General features: G+C 44.1%; 1 protein-coding gene across 8 annotated transcripts; it reads right to left on the bottom strand.

Moving 5' to 3' along the window:
- Positions 1–10: 10 nt before the first annotated feature.
- On the bottom strand, positions 11–18,014 carry LOC104926607 (collagen type IV alpha-3-binding protein). 8 transcript variants are annotated; one of them, XM_019264923.2, is made up of 19 exons: positions 17,383–18,014; positions 16,137–16,271; positions 8,366–8,482; positions 8,168–8,233; positions 6,178–6,285; positions 5,890–6,025; positions 4,660–4,743; positions 4,213–4,382; positions 4,033–4,125; positions 3,858–3,944; positions 3,676–3,768; positions 3,483–3,554; positions 2,814–2,909; positions 2,610–2,742; positions 2,461–2,531; positions 2,255–2,383; positions 2,035–2,164; positions 1,365–1,493; positions 11–1,283 (listed from the first exon to the last, which is right to left on the bottom strand). In XM_019264923.2, exons 1-18 carry the CDS (start codon positions 17,497–17,499, stop codon positions 1,366–1,368), a joined length of 1,965 nt encoding a protein of 654 aa, XP_019120468.1. In that variant the 5' UTR covers positions 17,500–18,014; the 3' UTR covers positions 11–1,283; position 1,365. The 8 variants fall into 8 exon arrangements, with proteins under 8 accessions (XP_019120468.1, XP_019120461.1, XP_019120474.1 ...); XM_019264916.2 differs by having other exon boundaries at positions 5,890–6,028; positions 17,383–18,013; XM_019264929.2 differs by having other exon boundaries at positions 4,225–4,382; positions 5,890–6,028; positions 17,383–18,012.
- Positions 18,015–26,002: the final 7,988 nt, after the last annotated feature.

Below are 26,002 nucleotides of genomic sequence, written 5' to 3' on the forward strand. Positions count from 1 at the left end.
CAAACCAAACTGGATGAATTTTTTATTTTATTTCACTTTTTCAGACGGCAGAAGACGTGCGACGCCGTCACAGTACATGTTGGAAGTTGATCCCACAGCGTTAGTATGAACACATTATTTACAAAACAAACTCATTTCTAATACAAAGAGTTCAAACTGAATAAATCAGAAACCAAAGAGCGACCCAGGAGGAAACATTTTGTGCTGTCCACGGGTGGAAATCCTAAAATGAAAAATGTACTCGGGTAGAAGAACGGAATGAAGGTGATGAGAACTTAAAAACAGACTTGTGAGAGCTGGAAAAACCTGAAACTTTAGCTTGTGTACGACTGCAGAGTCCAGAGGAAACGTACGAGGACGAGAAACCCACTCGAAATACTCGAGGATTTTTATTAATTTCTGGACTTCAGACAGAAAATAGAGAAAATCTCTTGACTGGATGACGTCGGCAGAGGTCGTACTGCGACGCTCGTGCTGAATTTTAATTAAATTCATCTTTGAATTTGTAAAAATATCTGTGTGGGAAACAAACAAACCTTCAGCAGGCGTCGCCTGGTTTGTTGGTTCAGTGAATACACTGCAGGGTAGATTTCAAACGGGGGATTTCAGCCACGAGGCACTTCACTAGTGATTCAGTGTAGCTATGTTTTGAACACTAAGGCATCTGGGCTCCGCTCAAGTCACAAAGACCTTCAGAGAAATGTTGGACGCTATTTACAACATTGAGAACCTGTGCTATGACATGAAATATACTCCCATCAACCCGTCGCTCCGTCGGCGCCGTCAGAGGCGCTTTCATGAGAGCGACGCAGTCAGGGAAGGTCAAGTCTTACATCATCGGGGTCGCGTGTTGAACACGGCCCCTCTGGACTTAATACAAAGATGATATTCATCTTTAAAAAATAAAAATAATCAAACGTTAACTAACAGAGTTAGCAGCTTCACGAGGAAGCTGGGAAATGACTAATGACGGAGAAAAGAATTCAGTCTATTAGCAAAGATCTGCTTCTGTTTTTACAAACCTCTTATAGAACATACGTACATTTATATATTAATATATCTGTAAGAAAAGGGCGGCTGAGCACGCTGCGGGCTGCATTCACCATCATCTACTGACGAGTTGATTAAATCATGATGCAGGGGACGACTGGGATGAATTATCAAGAGTTCACGTGGACGTCTCGCAGGTGTTGGAATGCAGCCAGCAGAGGGCGCCGCCACGACCCGGAGAACCGGGAGGGAAGAAGATCCTCAACGCCTCGTGTGCAGCTCATGTCTCAACACTGGAAAAGACGGAGAAGCTTCGTATTATTATTCTGCATTTCGTACTCGACAAAGAAGTCAGATCTGTCTGTGTGTGTTACCTCAGAATAAGATGGCTTTGCCAGCGGTTTTCTCCTGGACGTAGGAGGTGAAGCGCTTGAGGAACTTGGGGTACTCCCTCTTAGCCACGGCCCTGAGCACGGAGGCGGGAGCCCAGCCTCCTGGATTCACTGCACACACACAGAGACACAAAGACACAAAGACACAACGGTTATTGAGCCTCAAATAAAAACACACCACACTCGTTTACTCGCTCTCCTCAGGATGTTTTGACAAGGAAGGAAGGAAAGTGTGCCGACACTTTGATTTGTAATCTCTGACTCAGATTTCGTGTTTCATCCTGTAACGTTTCTTCTTTAACTCTCTGAGAGAACTCGTCTGTTGGTTTTTAAACTCATAAAATAAAATGTAACGTCTGTTTCACAAACATAAACGGCCAGATTATGAACAAACACCTACAAGCCTTCAATTATTTATCTTTAGAAGAAGATTTTCCAGCTGTATGTGACAATAATTTCTTATGATAATGGAATTAAATGAACAGGAGCTGAAGAAGTGAAGTAAATAAAGACTGATTTTAGTCAGTTTAGGGTCTGAAACTACAGAAAAATGTCACATTTTTAGAGTTTATAGATACATAACAGACAAACAGACAAAATATTTCTAACTCGTGTTTTTTTTAAGACATTAGAAGCTGGGCCGGACACACACCGTTGGCGACGTAGGTGATTTTACACAGGATGTTGTCTCTGCTGATCTCTTTGTCTCCCTCTGGTGGGCTGACGAGGGTCTGACAGATCATGGCGATGTTGATTTTGGCACGGACGCACCTGCTGGACGGCTGCGAGGACGACAGGACGGATATTAATAAGATATTAATGAGAGCAGATCTGGATGCTGAAAGTGAATCTGTTGGGACATGACGGCTCACCTGTGCGTCGTCGTGGTCCACAGAGAAATTACAGACCAGCCAGGTGTCGGGGTCGTTCTCGTTGTTGGCCAGGATCTTCCTCATGGCGGACAGGTACAGGACGTCCCGCTGAGACGCAGGCCACACCCTCTGCAGCACACATTATTCAGCGTTTTAAAATCGGCCCATCACACATGAAAACAAATCAAACGTGGTGATGCTCTCACCTTGTGCGTCTGATACACGATGGCTGCGTTGTCCGACAGCGACTCCACGACGTTGAAGTTTTCAATGGTGGCTGAAAGAGGCAGAGAAGGTTTGATGAGAATGTCTCGTCTTAAATCAGAAGAATTCGTTTCAAAGTTCCAGGACTTACTCTCCCAGTCGTTGCGGTAGGCAGTGTCCCAGAAGTAGTGGCAGACCTCGTGACCGGTCACCCCCTTCACGGAGTGCGTGGCCTTCAGCGGGTCCAACACAATCCCGTTCTCCTCCACCTCTCTCCTGTAGACCTGCACAACATTCAGAGTCAGTCACACGTGTTTGGAAGCTTCGATAACAGTGGCGCTTCTCCTCCTCGTACCTTCATTTCTCCCTCCTCGACAACCAGCTGCCAGTTGGCGTCTCCGCCGACGTCCTGCAGGGAGTAGGTCATGTGATTCTGCACCATCTCCTCCACCTGGAACACAAAGCCGGGCACAGACGATGAAGAGGAGAGGACGTGGATTTTGATTGCGTGATGACAACTTGAAAAATATGAGCGCGGCGTTAATGGATGACAGAAGCTGAACCTCGTCAACGTCCTGTACAAAGATATCGCTGACTCTTCAGGATAAAAACAAGACTAGAAAGTTTGAGAACGTGAAATGTGAAAGAGAATAACTGTTCAATTAATTATTCAACCGTTCTCATAAACAAACATCTCTTCTTCTTCAGCACGTCTGCCGGGAACGGACGGCAGCGTCAGCGCTTCCAGTAACAGAACAACATGCAACAACAATAAACACACACAGGCCACGACAAAGACAGAAACGTTATGTGAGCGGACATAAAGGAGCAGTGTGTGGCCGACGTGTTACAGTCAACAGCTGCCGACTGGTTCATGGACAGAAACATGAATGATCTTTAAACACGCCATGCTTCATGCTGCTGCGCTGAGTTTCCATCACTCTCATGCAGACGTGGCGTTTAGTCCCGACAGGTGAGTCAGACACACAGACGAGGGTGGGAGGGGCCTTTAGCGGTGAGTTACCTCTGCGCTGAATCTGTGGACGTCGCGAGGAGGGGCCATGACTATCAGAGGAGGGGAGGGTTTACTACGAGGCTACGGCGGCGAGGAGGCGATGAAGAGGGAGAGAGAAAGGATGTGAGATGTAAAAATGAAAGAAGGATGGAGGTGGAACACGGTGGATGAGGGAGGTTTGTGCAGGAGAAGGTGGAACAACCTTGTCGGAGAATCTGTGTGAGCCGGCGCAGGAATACACGTCAGCGGGAGGGACCGGGCTGGATCTCTGTATCCTCGTCTTCTCAGTCTGAGACTGGAAACCAACAAAAAAAAAACAAGAAGTTTAAGTCAAGAACTTTTTTATTTCACGTGTTTTAAACGTTCCTCTGATCTTCGGCTCACCTGCTCTTCTATTTTGTCCTGTCGGTCCAGAGCGGCCTCCACGGCGTCGAAGAACTCGTCCTCGTTGATGAGGCTGTTGGGACCCTCCTGTCGGTGAAGTCAACAGTTACTTCAGAAGCTCGTACACGTCACAGAATTCATGCTGCGTTACGGACGAACAGTGCGAGAGCTTCACCTCATAGTCCGGACCTCCGAAGTGAGACTTCTTCTTCAACTCGTTGAGCGCCGACTTGTAACCCTCCTCTATTCTCCGCCTCTTCTCCATCTCCTACACGCACAAACATGCAGAAGCGTTAAACAACCAGCATCGCGGAGAGGTCAGAGGTCAGGAAACGTGCACATGTGTGACACGGACTTCTCTCTGCACCTTGTCCAGTCGTTTCTGCCAGCTGTCTTCTCTCTTCACCATGAGATCGATGCAGTGGGACAGAGTGGCCAAGATTCCAGCTGTGGTGGCCTTGAATGTGATGGCCTCGCCCTTAAAGTCTATGCCATTGATTCCCTTGGGACTCAAGGACTGGAACACTGCACAAAAGACGAGCACGGAGAGTAAAACAACATGCTGCTTGTGACGGGACGGGTGAATTCCTAAAGTAACGTCTGCTATTGTTTCCACCAAACTGAGTTAGCTATGGAGGAAGACGAGAGTTTAACAGTCTGAGCATCAAAATGTGACGTTGGTTATCAAATTTAATCCAAACCACCTCCACCCAGTTCTGCTGATGCAGTTTCGAGTGTTAAACTCTTCATAAATGTCAGAAAATAGAAAGCAGGTTTTCAGAGGGAGCTCTGCCTGACTCACATTTTTCTTTGCTGCCGTTGTTGTTGTGCAGAAACTCTCCGTCTGTCCGAGTGTTGGGGAAGTCGTCTTCATCGTCCTCCACGACTGAAAAACAAACAAACAAAACAACGTTTCTGGTAAACAGGTAGCTGCTTCAGGGCCGGGCAGCGCCTTGTGGCCCGTTCACAACTTCAGCTACAGCCCAGCGCACCATCAGACTGACAGAACTCTGCTGTGCCGGACAACATGACAATGGTCTGGTTTCATCTTTAGAATGGACAGAGGGTGAGAGAGGAGAGAGAGGGAGGAGAGAGGAGCCGAGGGGAGGGAGGTGAGGAGAACAAAAGCAGGGCTTCATTCAGCGAGCTCGTCCACAGGCGCCCAGCGCAGGCTGCCATGAGCGGGCGACAAGATGGGCTGAGAGGGTGAGGGGGCTTGTACTGTAGAATAACTGCTGTCTGAGTCACACACACACACACACACACACACACACACACACACACACACACACAGTCCAAATGTTTCTTAATCTTTATGTGGAATAAACGAGTTTAAGATGACGTCACAGAGTCTGTTGTGTCTCACTGTTCATCTGCAACAAAACAAGAATTATTTCCACCATCGATCTGTTGGGGATTTTCTATAAAATGTTTTTTTTTTTAATTATTATTACGCAACAAACAGTACTGAGCGAGCAATCTGATTGGTCAACTAGACATTTAAACGACAGCACACCTGACTCATCAATAAATATGAAGAAGTACACTGGAAGTCAACTTTTAATAAAGTATTACACCTGAATATCTTTTATGGAGCCGTTAGAGCACCTCGTTAACACAGGTGTGTGCCTCGTTAACACAGGTGTGTGCCTCGTTAACACAAGTGTGTGCCTCGTTTCTGATCAAACTCGTCAGTGAGCACAGAGAAAAATGTTTTTAAAGACTAAAGGTGGACTGATGCTGAATATCTGACTCCATAAAAACACGTGATCTTTGTTGAACAGACCGCTCTGTGGAGTTATTGGAAACGTTTGGATCGATGCCTCATCAGCTGAGCACTGAGTTGCTGATACAGAACACATGAGAAGGTCGCAGACTTTGGACTTTAACCTGTTCATGGAGAAAATATCTTTTATTGATTGGTATTGATTCAGTTTGGGAAACTTCACGACCTCTAGAAATCTTAAATATTAACTGGACGTCCTCTGTCGCTCGCTTTATAAACAGGTGTGTGTGTGTGTGTGAGTCTTACTTTTATCTCTCTGCAGCTCATCCTTCGACACGGCGTCTGCGCAGCCGTCAAAGTATTTCTGCAGCGTGTCCACCTGCCTGCACAGGATATCTCTGAACGTCTCCATCTCTGCCAGCTTCTCTCTCAGGCTGTGACCCTTCTGAAAGAAACAGTCGTTTGCATCTCCACGAACCACAACGCGACCTTTCCAGCATGCATGTATGTGTGTGTGCAGAAAAATCTCTCATGTGTGCAGATACAATATTGAAACCAATGACTCCCTCGGCCACAGTAGCCATTTCCAGGTACCTTGAAGGAGGACGTGGAGGTGGCAGAGTAGCCGCTGGTGGCTGATGTGAGAGACAGCATGGAGCCATGTCTGCGCAGGCTGGACTCTGAGCCGTATCCAGAATCGGCCTGTGAAACAAAAACAGAAGAAACAAGTGAGTGACGCCGTCATGAAGAGGCTTAACTAAATGAATGCTCTGTAATTATTCATTCAAACCGTGCATGAGGAAATAATTCAGTGATTTATTAATCAAACGCTTCATGTGAAATGATCTTTGTTCTGCAGCTTTATTAGACAATCAGAGCATGACTGCACGCCATCGTCATGCATCATGAGCTGTTCATCACATCGGTGCTTAATTTAAATTCCTCTGTGATTCATCGTTTACATTTATTTCTGTGTCACATCCAAAAAACTTCTTGCCAAGTCGGAGTGACCTCAACACCGCACCATGGAAACGCAACTGAAACATCATGTGACCTCCTGTAAACCTGCCCGCTTCCCCTTCCCTCTTACATAACGGCCTGGCACTCAAAATAGACGCTCGGTTACGGCGGAGAGGAAAAGTCTGACGACGCAGACGAGATACAAGAGCTTGTCCCCTTTAAGAGACGCGTCTGGTTTCAACCACCAGGGGGCAGGACGAGCACACACACGTGACTTGCATTAGTGAGAGCTCGGGGTAACTGTTGGTCAACGACCAGGAGTAACACCGCCTGCCTGCTCATGGATTTCAGTCGGTGCTGCTTGCCCTTTAGCCAACATGCTGCTGCCCCGCTGACTCCGTCGGCACAGACGGTGCTATCTGTTTGCATGAGAGACGCTTCATCCGTTTGATGGCAGGAAAAACAAGCAGCTTTACGCCCGATATGATCAGAAAACACTAAACAAAAACAGGATTACAGGGAACATTTATCAGCTGCTGGATCGAGTGTTTGTGTGTGTTTAGGAGTGATTGAAGCCTCAGTGCACACAAACTTCTGACGGCAGGATGATGATATAAATCCACGAAACATTGTAACTCATGTCATTTGGTTGTCACTACAAACTGGGTTTACTCTGGTGTCCTAGGAACGCGTGTTGTTTTCATACGAGGAGCTTTCACTCTCTCAAACTGGAAGAAGCCTCGAGAAGTGTTAGCCGTGGTGTGTTGTGTCTCCCTGGAGACGGGAGGCTGCGGAGTGCTGTGAGTAATGTGGGTTAGTAAAAGGAAGCAGGGCCTTCTAGGAAGAGGAGTTTTTTGGTGGTGACTCATTGTGGGTGTGGTGGTGGTGGTGGTGGTGGAGTGCATATGCATGTATGTGCACAGGACTCTGACTCACGGAGGCTCCCCGGTGCTGGGATGAGCAGCGGCTGGAGAAAAGGGGGATTTCCTGAAGGTGTGGTCTCTTAATCTATGTCAGACTGACTCGTGATAAACTGAGGCTCCACTCTGGATTGTGTCTGCGCTCGATTAAATTGTCCAAACTGCGTTAAAACAAACTTTCTGTTCATGTGGTTAAGCCAGAAAGGCTCGACAGATGTCACGCTGCACACATCATTTCCATCTGTTTACTGTGCGCATATATAACCACAAACAGGTCTTGTAAGTCAGGAGCACTACTACTAAACCATTCTTTGTGTAAAGTCACGTCGTACTGATATTTTAGGCAAACAACAAAAGTCCTGACTGCGATCCAGAGCGAGCCGACTCCTCCAGGACGGGTTGACCTCACCGTTTCATGTTTGTCCCCTGAAAACTATTAAACTTGTGCTTTCTCAGCAGGTCTAACACTTTTCAGAGTCGCCCGTGTGTTAAATGTGTGTGCATGAGACGGGATTACTCCTAACCCTGAGCTGACTGTTAGTCCAAGGCTAAGATAACGTTCAGCCGAGCGTGACCTCTGTTAAAAGCAACATGTACTAAAACCATCCACACACACGTGCTTGTGCAAACATATTTTCTAGACTAAATAAACACACAAACACACTGAGCAGTGCCTGAGTCCTACAGGCTTTCTACGAACGCACCAGTGGTGGAGGGATGATTATTGTTCCCTGGACTCCTCCCCTGTCTCTCCTCCCCTCTCTGATACTCTGATAGAAACACACACACACACACAACACACACACACAAATCCAACCTTGCATTACATGATACTTATTTGTTGCAAATGTGTCAGGGATTTGGTTTCCCTTCATCCCAGTTTGTTGTTTTCCGTGACTCACCCTGTGCAGCTCGATGGAGTCGATCCACTGCAGCCTGTGCTCGGGGTCTTGTGCTCTCAGGTACCAAACGCTGTCGTTCACACTGATGTCCAGCCGGCATTCGTCAAACTCGTGAGGCTGAAAGAGAACAAACACAGGACAACAGGTCGGGGTTAGTCAGCGGTGCCTTGGAAACAAGACGATCGAATCCAGATGATACCGGAGAATTCTACGAAACGAGGCCAGTGATGGGAACCAAGCGGGCTTGATTAGAGAATGAGGTCATACATTTTTAAGCCTGCTGTCACATACTTTTCGTAGGAAGAGGAAACACACCTCTCTTTTCCCGCTCGGAAAGAGTGAGGCGGCTGGCCTTCCTCGCTGTGAACAGCTAATAAAACCACCCTGAAATAGCAAGCGGCTAATCTCTCTCCTGTGGGCGACAATCTGCCCCTGAGATCCACCACAGACACAGTGATGCTGGTTCAAGCTCCTCACTGTGAGTTTATCTACTGTATATATATCTCACAGAGACGGAGGATAAAGAAGGGTGCACCACCGGCACCACGGCCTCCATTTTCAGACACCATCCCACAGGAGGAGAAGTGGCAGATAACCGGCCTTTTAAGGCAACTTTCAGGATGGAGCGTATTCCTAATAGACCTCCAGTGTCCTGTCAGCGCTGCTGCACTCGCATGGCCGGCAAACCGGGGACTGTGTGTGTGTTTGCTGGGGAGAGGAGGGTGGAGGTGAAGCAGCGGTGATGACAGCAGTGGTATTTACCTGTGAGGTATTTACCAAACGCATCAGGCGCTCTGAAAGGACGCCTCCCGATGCGAAGTCACTGTGGAGGTCTAATCGCAGTGATATACGAGTGACAGAGAGTCTGGCTTGTTCCGAGTGCAGTCGAGGACACAGCTCGAGAAGGACTGAGGTCGTATTCAGAGCAAATCAGGCGTCGCAGCGATTGGCGCTGGGTTATTGCGGCGCTGTGTGTGTGTTCATCTGTGCTGAATGTAATCTCTATAAACAGATTCTGCATATGAATGCGATACAAAGATTTCAGCACCGGAAGCTTTCTGCTTTCTGTTTGTGGTCAGAGAAGCATAAGAGGAGGTAAACACTGGCCGGAGCGCAATCTCAGAACCCATCAGCTATCGTCTGACAACAATTTAGCTTTAGTTATCTGCGTTCAAACGCAGATATCCGTTTATAGACTTTAGCAGAAATGTGTTTCCTGTCATTCTCAGGCAGACTGCAGAGGGAGTCTTGGCACGGATGTCCGTTTTCGAGCTTTCCATGGCTAAATCTGCCTAATTTGTTGCCAGACAACAGCTAATATGTTCTGAGATTGTGAAACAAGCAGAAAATAACGGTTTATTTCTCGCCACCGGTGCTCCATCTCCTCCTTCATCCTCTATGTCGCTCGACCACCTCTAAAACATACAAGTACAAACCGAAGGAAGCTTCTTCGTGTCAGTATTTCGCAGCATGGACCGCAGACGTCTTGGCTTGGTGCACAGAATAAACCAAGACGTGGCTCGACTGGGAGAGTTTTCAGTGATGTTTCGACCGGTTGATCGATGCCACGTGGTGTTGCGTCTCTCCAAAAGTCTGTTTCTATTTCTCTGCCGCAAATTGTTGGATTTTTTCCTTGGCGTCCCCACCACCGCAGCCTAAAGCGATTACCGCCATGAATGGGAGGACTGGCGTATTTTTTTTGCTGCAGCGCCCTGATTTGGCCCGAATCGTCTCGAAGGGACCGGAAAAGCCTGAACGAGCAGAAATGCTCAGAGAGACTGCAGTCGAACTGTAAGCAAAAAAAACCACATCAGGGAAAATACATTCCTATGTTGGCTGCAATACAATGCACAGTGGGAGTCCTGTCTGAGTAGATCTGTAATGTCGTCCAATTATCTGCTGTGGAGGACCAAGAGTCTGCAAGAAGCACTACAGCCGCTCGTTCGGCTCATCAGCACTTTCAGAATTAGCGACTGAATTAACAACTCTAGTGTTTGTTTGATTAATGCACTTATTGATTCTCTGGTTTAGTGAATCAATACGGTATTGTGAGCTAAAGCGTTAATTATACTTTATCGATTAAACAGAGTCGGGATTAATCTATAAAAGATTAAAACTACATTAAATATTACATTCAAAACCGGCTCGTGTGCTCATTAACAATCGCAAGCTTGCAATCTAATATCACACGGTGAACACAGGCGCCTAAACCATTACCCAAAATTGTATTACTTCAGTGAGTTGGCAGGATTATAAATGGCCCACCATGGAGAGGGTTCATTGGAGGAGCGCGAGTTGCCCGTGTTGCTCGACACCTGGACGGCACTCCGGGCCAAGACCAGATGCTGCGTGTCAATAATGCACAACATGAGGCCTGAATGCTGAATGCTTTCCAAATGGGATGCTCGTTTAAGAGTCAGCAGCAGCTTGAGAGCCAAAGGAAGCGACATATATTTAACCCTCCATTTGTTAGAACGTCAGCAACCTCCTCTTCTCTCCAACAACCCGCTGACTGGACCCAAACTACCAGCTCGAATGTGCAAAGCACATGCAAACCCAAACAAACAAAGTCAACCCGATGTAAACGCTACGCCCCATGCTCTACACTTAAACCATGCTGCAGTGTTTCCACACTTGCAAGAGTTTAGTTGGGATTTTAGTGTTGGTCGGTTGCTAGGAAAGTGAGAAAACTGATTCCTCCGGATCACCTCTGGACTGCAGGGGTCATGGAAGCCTGCAACTGGGTCTGAGAACCGGGGATCCAAGGCTACAGTAAATAATGATCCATCACAAGAAGGTCACGGTGGCAGCCTTGCAATTTACAATATGACGTGACATGCTGCTGATGATGATGAGGAGGAGGAGGATGAGGTCAGCCTGGGCTCTGTGTGTGAAAGACAAACAGACTCTATGGAGAGTTTAGTTTGTTGTGTAGGTTTCAGCTTCCTGTGATCACGCACAGGAGAAGCAGAAAGCGATGGCTGGATACTTTAGATATGACTGCAGCAAAAGCACTTTAGACCTCGGGACAAATCAATACTTCGATTATCGTGCCGGGTTAAAAGAAGAATATCAAAGAGGCAGCAAGTCTTTATCGTGTCTGTAAATTCCTGTGACGACGAGGAGACGAATTTTATCAGAGCCCAGTGTGTGTGTGTGTGTGTGTGATAAAACAAGCACAGCAGCCAGTGCAGTTTGTCTCTTGTTTAATCACTGTGCTGTGCATGTCTGATGATAAACGCCTGCCTTTTAGTGCGGCTCAGCTGTAACTCAGCTGTGATTATATCCCACGTTCAGGTCATCAGTACCAGACTCTTTGATTCAAGGCACTCCACTGTTTGTGTGTCTTGTTTGTGTTGGATCATTTTCAACTTCATGACCTTATAAAAAAGGAGCGTGTTATGAAATCATCCCTCCTGTTCAAAATCTAAATGATGAGACAAAAACAGCTTTTTTCTTTGTCTGTTCTCCCCAAACATAAACTTCCTACTCAGCTTCACAAAGGCCGTCCTCTCCCTTCCAGCCCCCTCCAGAGCTGGTGTACGTGTTCGCAGTCACAGAACTGGATCTGGATGGATGGGAGCTCCCTCCAGTATCGAGGGACTGAAACCAACGCAAACACCAGAACCCGTACGGAGCTGCACCAGAACTCTATTCTGTGTGATTCCATTACTCGCTTGTGCAAAATTAAAGGTTATAATTATGCTTTCTGCAGAAGAGATTCAGACCAATATAGTTTTTTTTTGTTCGTTCGACATTACTACTACGGTCTGCTTGCCAGGAACATCTTTCTGTCGACTCTGGATCCCTGTGCAGGAAACACTGACTCACCGAGCAGTCAGAGTGAAACACGAGGAAGGGGAAGGCTAAATTAACAAAGCTGACAGCAAAAACAACATTTGTCATCATCACTGATACACACACACACACATATATAGACTTTAGAGTGTGGTTCGTGACCCTCCCGATGACCCCAACATAGAGGAAGTTCCCTGCTATGAGGACACTTCCTGGCTGAAGACACTCAATTTCCACAGACTCGCAGACGTCACTTGCAACTTTTGATTGGACCTCCCATCGATCTCTCTGTCTGGTAACTCCACCTCGAGTGGCTGGTGAGAAAAGTCGCTGGATCCAGAGCCACCAAAACAATCCACCAACATACTACAGATCCAGTCTGCACTAGTCATCAGCTCCAGTGGGAGGAGGAATTACAAGTAGGCCAGCGCGCTCTCATGAAGTGACCATGGATCTAAAAATGGTGGTTAGCAGCCTTTGGAGTGTGCGGCTGTAAAAGCAGCTGTGGAGGCATCAACAGTGAAGCTGCAACCAGGACCATGTTCAACACCCACCAGATAGTCCATGACCAAGTCAACTCTCAACACAGGGTTTGCTATAAGACTGCCATCCATGTATCTGCTAACTGTGCATCGATATCTACGGGAAGTCTGAATTCTCCTGGTGTGACAACAAGGATTTCACAGAGCTGCCTTTGTCGGACGTGGAACAGAGAAACAAGAAGGGCATCGTTCTGATGTGGTCGATAGCAGGCCTCGAGAGAGAGAGAGCGAGCTAAATCTGGAGCTAATGCATACTGCAGTAATGCTACGAGGAAGTCCTTAGTACTTCCTAAAATACTATAAAGAGACTAATACCAACCTGAACTTCTTTAAAACAAATAACAGACATTGAGAACTGCAGAGAATCAAGGTGACAGAAACAGAAATATACCACCTCTCCCCAGTTACACTGTTATTGTTGCTCCCAATAACCAAGTGCAGGTTGCTTTGGTTGAGTTGCCTGCCAATAAATAACCAGTTTCCAATTCAGGATACTTCATCATTTCTTCGTTTTAATGTGGTTAAGAACAGTTAAAGTGCTACATGATAAATCAAATGAGTCCCACGATCCCTATCAGCCCGTACTGCCTCCAGCGATCAGCCACAAAAATCCTGATCAAATCAAAGTTTGGCAATGCGGCAAACTTATTCCAGAAGCAGCTGGCTGAGTATGAATGGAGCCAAAACCTTGCCAGCTATTGTGAGTTCCTCAAAACCAAAAATATTTTCCCACCCGTACTTGATTATTTATTCACTGAACTGGTAATTTACTATTCAAAGCTGCCTCATACAGCACTAGCTAGTTGTTTGGAGCACTCCCAGTGTAATTAAGTTCCCCTAGTAATGAAGGTGGCTGTGAACACAATGAGGGCACCTATGCTACTGTGTAAGACAGGTGGTGAACACAATGAAATGAACTGTGTATAATGCAATCCAATCCAGCAGCTCTGCAATGAATACTCCCTTTGTAAAGCCTACAGTGTCCAGTTTGAGTTGAGACTGTGTCAAACAGATGTTGTTTCCAGTCTGTTGAAATTTGAAGCAGGTACTTTATAGAGTAGGTCCTTTTTCTTTTTTTTTTTAAATTGCGTAAATCATAAGCTGTTTATCATGTGTCCCAAAAAATGCCACGTCCACTGACGTTGCTCTTGTTGTTGAAGTGAAACTCGGGCACACAAATTAAAGAAAGGAAACATAACACAGGAAAGAAGGGTTGGCCACCGACAACCAGTTGCAGGAGTCGAGGTCAACTGATCTGAACCTTGCGTCGTTGCACCTTGCGAAGTTGCTTGTTTGAGAAATGTTTCTGAGCACTCGCTGCGGACACTCTGCGATGAAGAAATCACACTTCAGTTCGCAGGTCGACCAAACCTTCTCACATCTGGTGTCCCGACAGAAAACTGTGAAAACTTCCCCCACTGACTTCACACATGCAATGATTAGAATAGATGAATAGCTGATTAGTCAGTCAACAGGAACTCAATCAACAACTACTTTGATAACTTGCAGGTTGCTCTTGTCTCATGACATATTATATTATGGTGCATCTGTATCTGACGGTGAGAGGGGAGCCATGGTGAAACAGATTTCTGTCAGAGTTTCTCGTTATTATTTACGCCCGAGACTTCAGAGGCAGATTTCCATTGGAGTGAAAAGTGATTACAGTAGAGCGCCACGCGGAGGTTAATATTTACATAGGCTGGGAATGGATGAAGCTGAACAAATACAGCTAATAGCAAAGCCTGCTGTATGCTGCCTGGGAACAGTAACCTATTTATTTCCCTTGTTACTGTTTGGAGAGCGGCGCAGACTGGGCTTTAGTCAATGACTGACCTTTTTCCCACTGCATCACGATGAAAGGTGAAACAGTGCGAGCAGCCGGCGTTAACACAGTGTTGGATTCATTTTCTCTGTGCTTAACGGAGTGTGGCAGCTCTTATGAATCTGCGACAGAGGATATTATGAAACATCCGATAGGCATGGGAGTGTCTGCTTCGATACACTGTATGCTACTGCTGCAGCTCTGAACAGTGACACAGCATTACTCGTCTCATGATGAAGCTTCAAGTGAAGTGTTAACCACATGTTGTTTTTAAACTAGAACAGTCACCTGACAGGGGGCCAGTTACCCCTCAAGCATAACTTGGGACATAATCAGGAGTTCTTTATAAAAATAGGTCATCGCCAGCAGTTGAAGAACAAGTCTGAGAGACTCGAGCGTAAAAGCTCCTGATGATTAGGACTGTCGACAAATCGTCTACAGCTTCAGGCCTGCACACGGATCCAGGAACGAGCTGAGCCTCTCCTCCGTGAACTAAAGAGAAACACATGCTGGATGCCTGACATCTGAATCAGATCTCATATATGATATGCCAAATTTCTCAAAACTATGCGAGAGGCTGAAGGGAGAAGGAGTGGGAGGTGGGAGAGGAAGCAGAAACAGACTGCCTTCATCTCATGTTGATTTCCAAACTCGTACTCTGGTCGGGGGAAAACTGAAGCAGCATTTTGTGTCACAAGGTCAAAAACAGGCCTGCAACAACTGGACACACTGTCAGAAACACTAAAACAGCATTCCTGGACTTCACTGAACAAATGTCAATCGCACAAGGGCAGACTGAATCAATGTGCAACACACAAACAAAACTTCTTATCTATGTCGCACATGTTGTTATTGCTGGAGATCTTAACAAAGCATGAAATGCAGATTAAACAAGTTCTGTGGATTTTACACAGTGCTGAAACCAGATCATTCTCCCAGCAGCCTTCATACTTTTTTTTAAAATCATCATTAACAACAAAACCAAGCATTGTTTAGGCTACGCAGACAAATTCACCGCCACGTTCGTCAGCTGATGAACGGTTATTCCTTAGTTGATTTGATCTCATTCCTCAAATTGTTGACCTGATTTACGAAGCCATGAATCACAACATGATCGAGTCAGACTACACTGATTAGCCTCCATGTGTGACAGCTAGTCAACTAATAAAAGTAGAAGGTCAAGGTGGGTATTGGCATGCAACCAAAGTGCCTGAACACAACACCACACCACCTGGCTGACTGGCTGGTTTGGCTTTTCCCGAACGGACGGTCAAAGTAGAGCGTGGCAGAAAAGCAGCTGAAGCTGTAGGTGCAGTGACACACAGGGTTAGTTTGTGGCTACATTTGCAATTTAAATAAACATCCACAGAGCATCCTCTCAGGTCTTGAACAGCAGTGGATGCCACAGTAAGTTTTACTGTTTGGTAGCATCAATAACAAGAGTGATGGTTCCTCTCTCTCTCTCTTAGCCAACGAATCCCTCTTACACAAACAACAGCGTATATTCCCGGAAGACGTGTTGAAAGGGCCAGCATTGCACAAACGTATGTTCTGCTTACAGTTATAGGAAGAGTGCTGCTTTGTGGAGAAGAATCGAAACAGTACTCACAGTAATGACAGCTTTGCTAAGGCAGAGGGAACCCCGGCAGCCGTACTCCGTCTCATCCTGAGACTTGTAGTAGCTCAGTGTGTTGTTCTTCAGAACCACCCAACGGTCCTGCCATCCATGGATGTAGTTTGTCCACTGAAACATGAAGCACTTTTATTAATATATGGGAGTGTGTTGAGAGACAGAAAAAATAAAAACAGGTCTAACGTGTCATGAAATATCTTAAAGTACTCTGTACGAGGAATCAGATGTTATTTTTGGAGGCTGCGCTTGTTTGAAAGGTGTCATACTGCTCATAATGTCCACCAAAACAAATACAACAAATCCAGCCTCAACGACCACCAGAGTTGAGTCAGACACATAAAAGTTACACAGAAATTGTTAAACTGGAGCTTAGTTTCCAGTTTTCTGGTAACGCCTGCTCCTAATCTGAGATGGGAAACCCTGAGTTAGAACATTTTTTACATAAAGCGCAGACTATTAATCTTCACAGGACCCGTGACGTGTACGATGGAAACAGGTGAGCTGTTCTGGATGCAGATCAGCTTAATCCCACAATATGCTTGGTTAGCGGGTCAGCGTGCAATCTGTTTACAGACGAGCAGTGTACAGTGAGATTAATACATTAGCTCGCCAGAAGCTTAAGTAATTAAAAAAAAAAAACTGTGGTCGATTTGTCCAAAAACAAAACCAGGTCTTGCACAAGTAAGCTGCAGAAGCATATGGCTAAACTGGGGTGATGGGGTTTAGTCTGGCAGTGTTGTTAATTAACAAGCGGTTTGTTGTTTTCCTGCACCTTGCATGCAGTTGTTGAAGCAGTATGTGTCCACATGGTTATCACAGTAAGCACTGAGAAGATATTGTATATATATTTATATTGTTTATATTTTAATACTTGTTTTTTTTTTTTATGTTTATTCTGCACCAACTACACCAAGTCCTTGTAAGTGCAAACCTACTTTGGCACAATAAATTCATATACAGGTCACGTGAACGCGTGTTTACCTTGACTCATAGGTGGATCAATGCTATTTTAGAGGGGTGCAGCTATCCCGTTTCAAAAAGGGGCTTTTCCTTTTTGCTTCAGGGGGGATTACCAGAGTAACACAGCACAGCAGCGGTGTGGAAATGTGGATTATGGATATCCATGCCATGATTAGTCCTAAACATCCCTCTGGTATGCAGACAGGCACCTCCCTGCACTTTGATTGTGACATCTCTTTTTAAAAAAAGGTAAACTTCTTACCTTACTGAGGACTCCGCTCAGGTCGACGATACCGACGAGATGCCCGGGCTCCTCTCCTCTGTTCGGCTCTATGTCCTCCTCGGACCCGGAGGAGTTCCAGCTCTGGTTGTCTGACATTTTTTCCTTTTGTTTTTGTTTTTTTTAAACGTTTCTTTGGCGCGTTATTAAAAAAATATATATATGACGCTGAGTGACAAGTAAAACGAAGCGCAACAGTTCACTGAATCATGTTTGTGTGTGTGTGTGTTTATATATGTGTGTGTGTGTGTGTGTTTATATGTGTTAAGCTCGTGACAGCTAGCAGCTTCCCAGCGCGTGAGTTAAAGCGGTCCAACCGTCCAGGTGAACGTTAGCTAACGGTTACTGCGACGGTACGTTTGAATCCCAGAAGTGTCTAAAAAAATAAAAACGTCGAGGAAGGCTCCGGCTGTCAGAATATTTATATATTTATATAAATATCCCGTCGTCGCTGGAGCGTCTTCAGATAACCGTCGCAGTCGTCGGAGCGGTTGTTTCCCTCTGTACGCCGGTGACAGCCGTCCAGCTCAGCGCCATGTTCAACTGACGTCTCTCGCTCTCTGTGTCCGCGCGGGGCTTCTTCTCCGTCTGCGCGCGGTGGGCGGGAAGGAGAGGGGGGGTGAGTGAGCGCGTGCTGCGACTTGTGTGGTGCGCGAGGGGCGCTGGCTGCCGTGACGTCACCAAATCCACTCCTTATAAAAAGAAACACAGAGAACCGGAGGCCCCGCCCCCCTCCCTCTCCCTCTGTTTATAGCTCTGTAAGCTGCTGATCACTGCAGGTGAGACTGTTCACCTGATTCAATACACCACAAGGAACTACCTTAACTCGAATTAGTTCATCTTTACAATGTTGCACTTTACAACAATCAGTCTTGTTATGCCCCAGTCTAGGGGCCTAGAGCATAACAAGAAATAGGTGTCTCCATCTTCCCCGAGTCCCAAGTAGCCACTTATTATGGTATCTTGGAGCTATTTATTTATTTTCAGTATGGGGATGGGGAGCCTGTCTGTTTATGCATGGGATCTGGGGGGGCACAAATGTCACTTTATCTTGTCACTTTGCACTTTAAGGGGAACTGGAGAGGGGGGGCACTGGCACTTCTAACTAACTATCTAACTACTGCTCCAGCAGTAAATATTGTGCTAGTACTAGTATTGAGCTACAAGATGCAAAACAGTTGCAAGCCTTTAATTAATTAGAGTTCTGTAAAGCTTTTGATGGGATAGTTAGGTCCTAGAGATGTGGTGACAACAGCCCAGTTTGATTTTTTTGTGATGGGGCCCAAAATTCCTGGCGGCGCCCCTGGTTATTTATTCCTGTGTATATAGTGTTAAACTATAATATCTTATAGGTGTGTAGTGTTAAAGTTTTTTCTTGGGATGTTACCAACATCTATAGTGTTCAAATGTTTTTCTTGCTATTAGTTACTATCTAACTTACCGTTTGGGAGCTGCTGTAACAAACACAATTTCCCTGCAGGGATTAAGAAAGTATTTCTGATTCTGATTCTGATTCTGATGTTTTTCCTATAAAATACAAAAAACAGGCATATAATAACAAAGCATATAATGTTGAAATTTCTCAACTTCACCATTTAATAAGTTGCCTTTGTGCTATTTTTAATTAAATATCTGTTTTCTTAATGTTTTGCATATCGTCATATTTTGTTTCTATCTATATTTTACACAGTGTTGCAACTTTGTTTCATCTTTGCATAAGTATTAGTGGGCCTACGGGCAAAATCTAGCATCTTCCCTGATTTTGTTTTATATATTTATTTATCTAATAGCCTTTATTGTCTTGCATTTTTTAACATTGCAGTATTTCTTAATGACTATAGCTGTCTTTCCCATCATTACCCTCATTTTAAATCTTAATTCTGTCTTGCCTTTGCTCGTCCTCAGCTCCTGGCTCTCTGTTGTTAGTACTGCTTTTAAAGCCGCTATATAAACAAAGTTATTATTATTACCTTTAGAGCACTTCATGGTTTATCTCCCTGTTGTATAACTGAACTGCTGCTCTCCTGTGAGTTACACTGCAGCCTCAGATCCTCAGGCACCTCGGGTAGCTTTGGAACTTTCTTTCCTAGAAGCTGAAGTTTGCAGAAACATTTACATTTGTGTGCTGAATCATTTCTCAAAACTTATCTTTTTGTCAAGGCTAGGTTTTGTATTATTCATTCTCTCATCTGATTTTATCTGCCTGGTCCTGAAAAATGTTCACGTGCTGCCTTAAATATCTCACCCACTGACAAATGCCATGATAAGACATGACATAATGTATACGTGAATTAAATTATGGTGAAATTATACACCTCCTCTTTATAATGAGGGCCTAAGGGAGTCCTGGGATCCTCCAGAGTCACTTTAACATTTAGACTGCAGCCAGGATCAACACTTACACATTTTGATAACAACATTAGCATTATATGAGCATGAAATCATAAGAAGATTTCATTTGCAGGGCAAAGGCAGACTCATAAATGTGTCTAAATGATCGTTTTTACTACAGCATTCATATTTATTTATTTATTTTTAGGTTGATGTTGATGGAGCAAGCTGGGTAAAGTATAAAAATGATCCACAGCATCAGCGCTTTCATTAAGGGTGTTAAAACAGCTTTATGTTTCCATGGTTTGCTGAAATAAACAGCCCTATAAAGAGGCATAGACAATAAAATAAATAAAGGGATAAGCAGGGTAAGCAGAGACGCATTATTCTCCAATTTAACACTCTGAAATATTTAACATCTAAGTGACGTAACACATTTATTCATGGAGAATGTTCCCTCTCCCCGCCTTCTCCCCTCCCTTGACATAATCCTGTACCAGGCCTCTACTTATGGTAACCATGAGTCATGTGATAATCCTTGCACAATTTAGCACCCACACACACACACACACACACACACACACACACACACACACACCTTGTGTGCTGAAATTGAGACAGCAGTGTATCAATGAGTTACAGGAGGTTCAACCATGTCATGGGTTTTGTGAGTCTGATGCAGTTCCATGAAATCATGAGACCTGAAAAACCACAAGACTCCTATTAGCTGCACAGTCCAACTCTTCTTCTTCCATTAAAAGGAAAAGTGCGAGTGGCAGGAAGCTGAGATATCAGACATAGCTCGGTTAACAGGCTTTTGAAAGCTCTGCTCACCACAACATGAAGAGGAATAACTGATCCAAACTTGATAAGAAATGTTTACAAGAATTGTTTTAGTGGTTTCTGGATAGAATGACTTCAGGCTCTACCAGTAATCCGATGCGATAAACTCACAGTACGGTGTGAGGGATGGACATAATGCAAATTAACTGATCCATATGGATGTGAATTGAAAAATAGAGAGGTAAAAAGTGCACATTGTTTTACCTAAACTGGGTGGAGATGTGTTTTTGTTTGACATTTTGACAAAAATCGCTCTCTGTACACGATAAATGTCAGTCGGGTGTTGTGAATAACAGTCCAGCTGATTATCAGAGCAATGCTGAATAAAATCATCAAATCAATCCACAATTCTTCGCTATTTTTAAATACTAATTTGTAAGAATTTTGATCACTATACTTGGTTATTCCCATCCTTGAGGCCACTTTCCTTACATAATAAATGAAAATTTTGCGTTGTGAAAGACGAATGACGATGAAACATGGCTCAGTTTTCATCGCTTCGTGAATTTTAAATCAAATCGGCTTTAAATTAGTTAGTTGCAGACCGCAACAGACTGAATAACCCTCGCCTCATCCTCTCGTTTCAGGCATGGAGGGGAAAGTGGCTTGTGGAAAATAAATGCTCCTACGTGGAGTCAGCGTTTGGTTTGTACCTTCTGGGCTGCTATAGAAACATGGCGGACTCACATGATTATACACTGATTTGTTTATTTCAATGGATTCCCATTAGCTGACACCATGGCAACCAGCTAATCTTCCCTTGTGCAACAACATACAATGCATAACACGTTATATAACAAACATTTATTGCTTTAGTATAAAGAAAAATGGTTATCAGAACTTACACTCACATACAAATCCAAACCTGTGCATGTGCATAGATACATGTCTGTAAATTCTGGATAGTTCACTGATTTAAAAACAGAAAAACTCTACATAGATGATGCTTAAATCAAGTTTTCCTACTTCCAAACATCATACCAGAGGATTTGAAAGTAAAACTGGGAATAAAAAGAACAAGACGAGGCTCTCTCTGTCTCTCAGACTTCACTCAGCTCTGCTTCAGGCCCCCTGCAGCCAGTCCCTTCAGTTCACATTAAGTCCCTGAAAATCACTTGGCAACACGGTGTCACCGCCATGGGCTCCTACATAAACCCGTTGTTTGGCTGGATAGGATTCAAGCAGTTGATTTAATCATGTTGACATACAAATTGTCCCTGACTTATTGGGTCTGTGATTCATTTAGAGGCCAGGAGTCAAGGAGCATGACTCAGGCAGGGCTGATCAAGCAGTAATGTGATTAGATCACATCCTCTTTCGGAGCTGCATATTCCTCATGGGTCAGCAGCTCCGAGTGGGTAAAAGTGAAGGAAGCAGCTGATGGATTGTTCAATTCATGCTGGTGTTACACGCTTCCTTATGGACGGGAAGATAACTGAATACAGGGTGTAACATCACACGTTTGTTGGCTTGTTTTAAGTTGTTTGGCTGCACTGATTGCGGTTTTAATAAATCAAAATCTTCGAATATATTCCATGTGCAACAGGCCACTTCACACACCAGCTGCATGTGGACGTGACGGTCGTGCAAGAGTGTCAGGGAGTTCAGTCTCAGGAAAAGACTTGCACAGGGAGCCTCAGAGAAAGGTTGGAGCAGACCTGCTGCCTCAGCCCCATGTGCCCTCTGCTGGTGACTGAGGGTGATAGAAACACACCGTTTACACCAGTGGATCTCAAACTTTTTATTGCACCTTAAGAAGCTGAAAAAAGTTCCTCTCTCCCTCTGGCACTCTATAATTTTTTATCAATTATTAACAATAATAGGGGAACCAAAACTAATAAAAGCGGATCCAAGCAATAATCCACGCCCCTGTTTGTGAACCACTGGTGTAGACAATAATGAAGCTGTGTGTGTGTGTGTCTGGACAGTGTGTGTGTGTGTGTGTGGTTTTATCTCATCAAGGCTCAACAGCTGTGACACTAATCCTTGACACCATGACAACACTTACAAGACGACTTGGAAAGAGTCACCAGGAGACCAGGAGGACGTATTAACCTGTTTTTTTTTTTAGGCTGCATGTCATGTGCGCATGTGTTTGATGCCAAAGCCTCCTGCATGTTCTGCATGTAAACTGTGGATGCTGCAACAGTTAATCTGCTGGTAACCATCTCATTTTCTCTATCTTTAGGAAAGACACTGAGCCTCTGAATACTGGAGGGAGAAGGAGACGACGTCTTGATGTCAAAGAGGTGAAAGCCAGAACTGTGCTGTGTTGACGCAATTATGTCAATATGTGGGGCAATCGAGAGTATCTTTGATCTGACATAAGCTGATCACAAGGTGACATGTCTGTAGTGTTGGAAAGTATTTGAGACTCTTGAATAGTCCTTTGAACTGTATGAGACGAGCACAAGTTGAGAGTCCAACCATCCATCTGTTATCCTGGAGCCACTGTGTGGGGGGGACTGGAGCCTGGCAGTCCCAGCTGGCATTGGGCAGGCCGGTTCATCAAAGGGCATGACCAATCATGCTCACGCCTACAGGCAGATTTAGAGTCAATTACCCAGAGAAAGAGAGAAAACCCAGGCGCGGAACATGCAAACTCCCGGCCTGGGTTTAAAGAAGGTGACCGTGCTAACCACTGATGTTGCATCCAGGCCAGTACTTTTACCTGAGCCTGTCCCAATGAAATGTCTTCTAAAATATTCAGCATTTAATTAGTTAATATACAGAAAGTGTCAATTTTCTTCTACTAATATATAGTTTTATATAGTACCTTTGTTTGACAGTAGAAAGTGAGAGAAGATATAAAATAGCACCCCTTGTTGGCGAAGGCCTGTACATGCAGCACAAACCTTTATCCTGCTGAAATAAAAAAAATTAAATCACAACATTTCATGTCTCACACCTCCTGAAAGTAAGAGTTCAAATTCAAACACATCAAAATCAGGTTGGTTCTGTGGTCAAACATCTTTGCGGTCGTGAAGGTTCACATATGGACTGAATTTGAACGCAGCACTGTGAGCTAAGAACAAAGAAATGAGCGAAACAAGAAACAAGAACACCTAGAAACTGCAAAGTGTTTCCACACAGACAGGTCGGTGTGTGGACTCATGCATTATGGATGCTGCCCGTCCAGACGCTTTTTGTCCTGGATGCTCTCTCCTCTAGACAGATGAGAAATATTTGTTCTAAGTGGCTCCAATTTCCTCCTCGGAGGAAGAATGGGAGCACTGTTGAATGTGATTTCAGTTGTTGCACGCACACATACAAACACACTTGCTGAAGAGCTTATGTTGGGCCGGTCAGGTGGGTCTGTAGGTAAAATTAATTTAAATAGACTCTTTTGTTTTTTTATCTTATGAATTAGTTAATCTACCTTTTGGGATCTCTCAAAAGGTTTTTCCATTTTGTCGCTGTGGAAAGGTTTCTGCAGGGATTAGCGTTTCTTATCTGAATCAGTGGTGGTGGATAGAAGAGATGCCGTATATCGTACAGACTGTAAAGCTCTTGTGATTTTGGACTTGAACCAACAAGACTAGACATTTTATTTGAGTATTTCTGTTTCTATTTTCTGCTGAAATTCTTGCAACTCGGCTCTATATGATACCTTGAACAGGGCTGTTTGATTATCCAGGCGATACTTCAGTTCAGTCATAGTATTAAAAATGATTTTAACATGTTGACATAGCCACAGTTAGCGTTAGTTGTTGTATGTTTTGTCTGTCTAACAAAGACCAATACAGATATAGATTTACTGCATATTGTGGATGGAGGCGAAACAAGATGATGTAGTGTAGGGATGAGGTGTGGAGGGATGAAGGTCAAAGGATGTAGGGTAGGTGGATGATGACAGGAGGGAACCAGGAGGGACAGTTTGAGACTCTGAGTTGGGGATAATGGGATAAAAGCCTCAGTGGTACATTTGAATGAAAGGAAAGAGTTCTAGGCATGGTCTTTGTTCCTGAACCTGGTTCTAAAACCTGATTTGTTAGTTTGTATTGTGATGTCGAACCTCAACACTGAAGTCAGAGTCAGAACGTGTCACAACATGATGTCAAGTAAAGCACTGGCTGAAAAACAGCTTAAGAAACCTTTAAATGATATGTTTTTTTCATGAACTATGAATTAGTACTTCTTATCTTTAAATATGTTTTACATGCATCTACAAAAAAAGAAGATTTTCTGTTAGATGAACAGATTCCTTCGGCACAAAATCATGAATTATTATGCAGTGTATTTCTTGTAATATCGCTGAATCAGCTGTGTACTTTCAGCTCTTTGTGATTTATCAGGTACACGCTGTGTCATTGTATTAAAGCGATCCATATGGCTGCATAAATGTTGTCAGTATACGTTTCAGTGGATGCAGACATGACCTTTAAATGATGTATGCATATATTAAAGTTATTAAAGTACACCAGTCTTGTGGTAAGAACACTGTGCATGCTTGTCCATGTTATCTGTTTCACTCTTCAGATACTCAGGGCCGTTTTCCCTCTGAGTATAATCTTTGTATCATTGTTCAGGCTTCTCAAAACTCAAGCAAACAGAAAGTCCTTCAAAAGTATAAAAGACTACGAAGGAAGTATGAAATGACACAGGGCATTATTACAAATCAAGTGGGTGATACTTGTCTTCCTGAACATTTTCAGACAGATAACTGATGTATAATTTCCTCTGGAGACTACTTCAGCCCACATGAAGTACTCAGGGGGAAAGAGGTCTGCTGACAACAGATTTATAACACAAGAAATCCACCAGCTCGCTGCTGGAAAAAAAAAAAGTCAGATGAGCAGAGATGAATGAATCCATTTTTCTTCCATCAGTGTCTTGACTTTTCTTTATACTAGAATAAGAAGCTCTCTGTATGCAGGGTGACCAGTAGAAGGCAGTGTGGTATTTTGGTTAGGTAGACTAAATGATTCCTTTTACACTCCGCACACCTTTTCTCAGATCGTTCACCTGTTTGACATGTCGAGGAATAGCAGCAGCAGAAACAATGACACCAACGAATAAATCTATGAGATATAATGTAAATAAAGATAACTTTCATCATCATTTTCTTATAGTGAGAATTTTATATAATGTATTGTTTATCACAATATAGTATTTTTTTTAACTATAACCCCCCAATCCAATTCTCAGAACGTCAAAATTATTAAAAATAAATTCAAATTATTCATTCGAACTCATAATTAGCAGCAAATTGTCACATTTACTAGAAATAGATTAAAAGCACAAGTACCTCACATGTGTAGCACAGTACGGAAATTTACTGGAATTTAACGTGTTCACAGAAAACCAATTAATGATTACTGCTGTACCCATTCAATTTATTTAGTCAGTTTAATCTTATTTTGAGTAAACTGCAGTTATCTTGAGGAAAATGTCACAAAAAAGTTCTTCATATTTGCATTTTGCCCGT

The sequence above is a fragment of the Larimichthys crocea genome, chromosome IX (genome assembly GCF_000972845.2).
Source record: "Larimichthys crocea isolate SSNF chromosome IX, L_crocea_2.0, whole genome shotgun sequence".
NCBI classification, from domain to species: Eukaryota; Metazoa; Chordata; class Actinopteri; family Sciaenidae; genus Larimichthys; species Larimichthys crocea.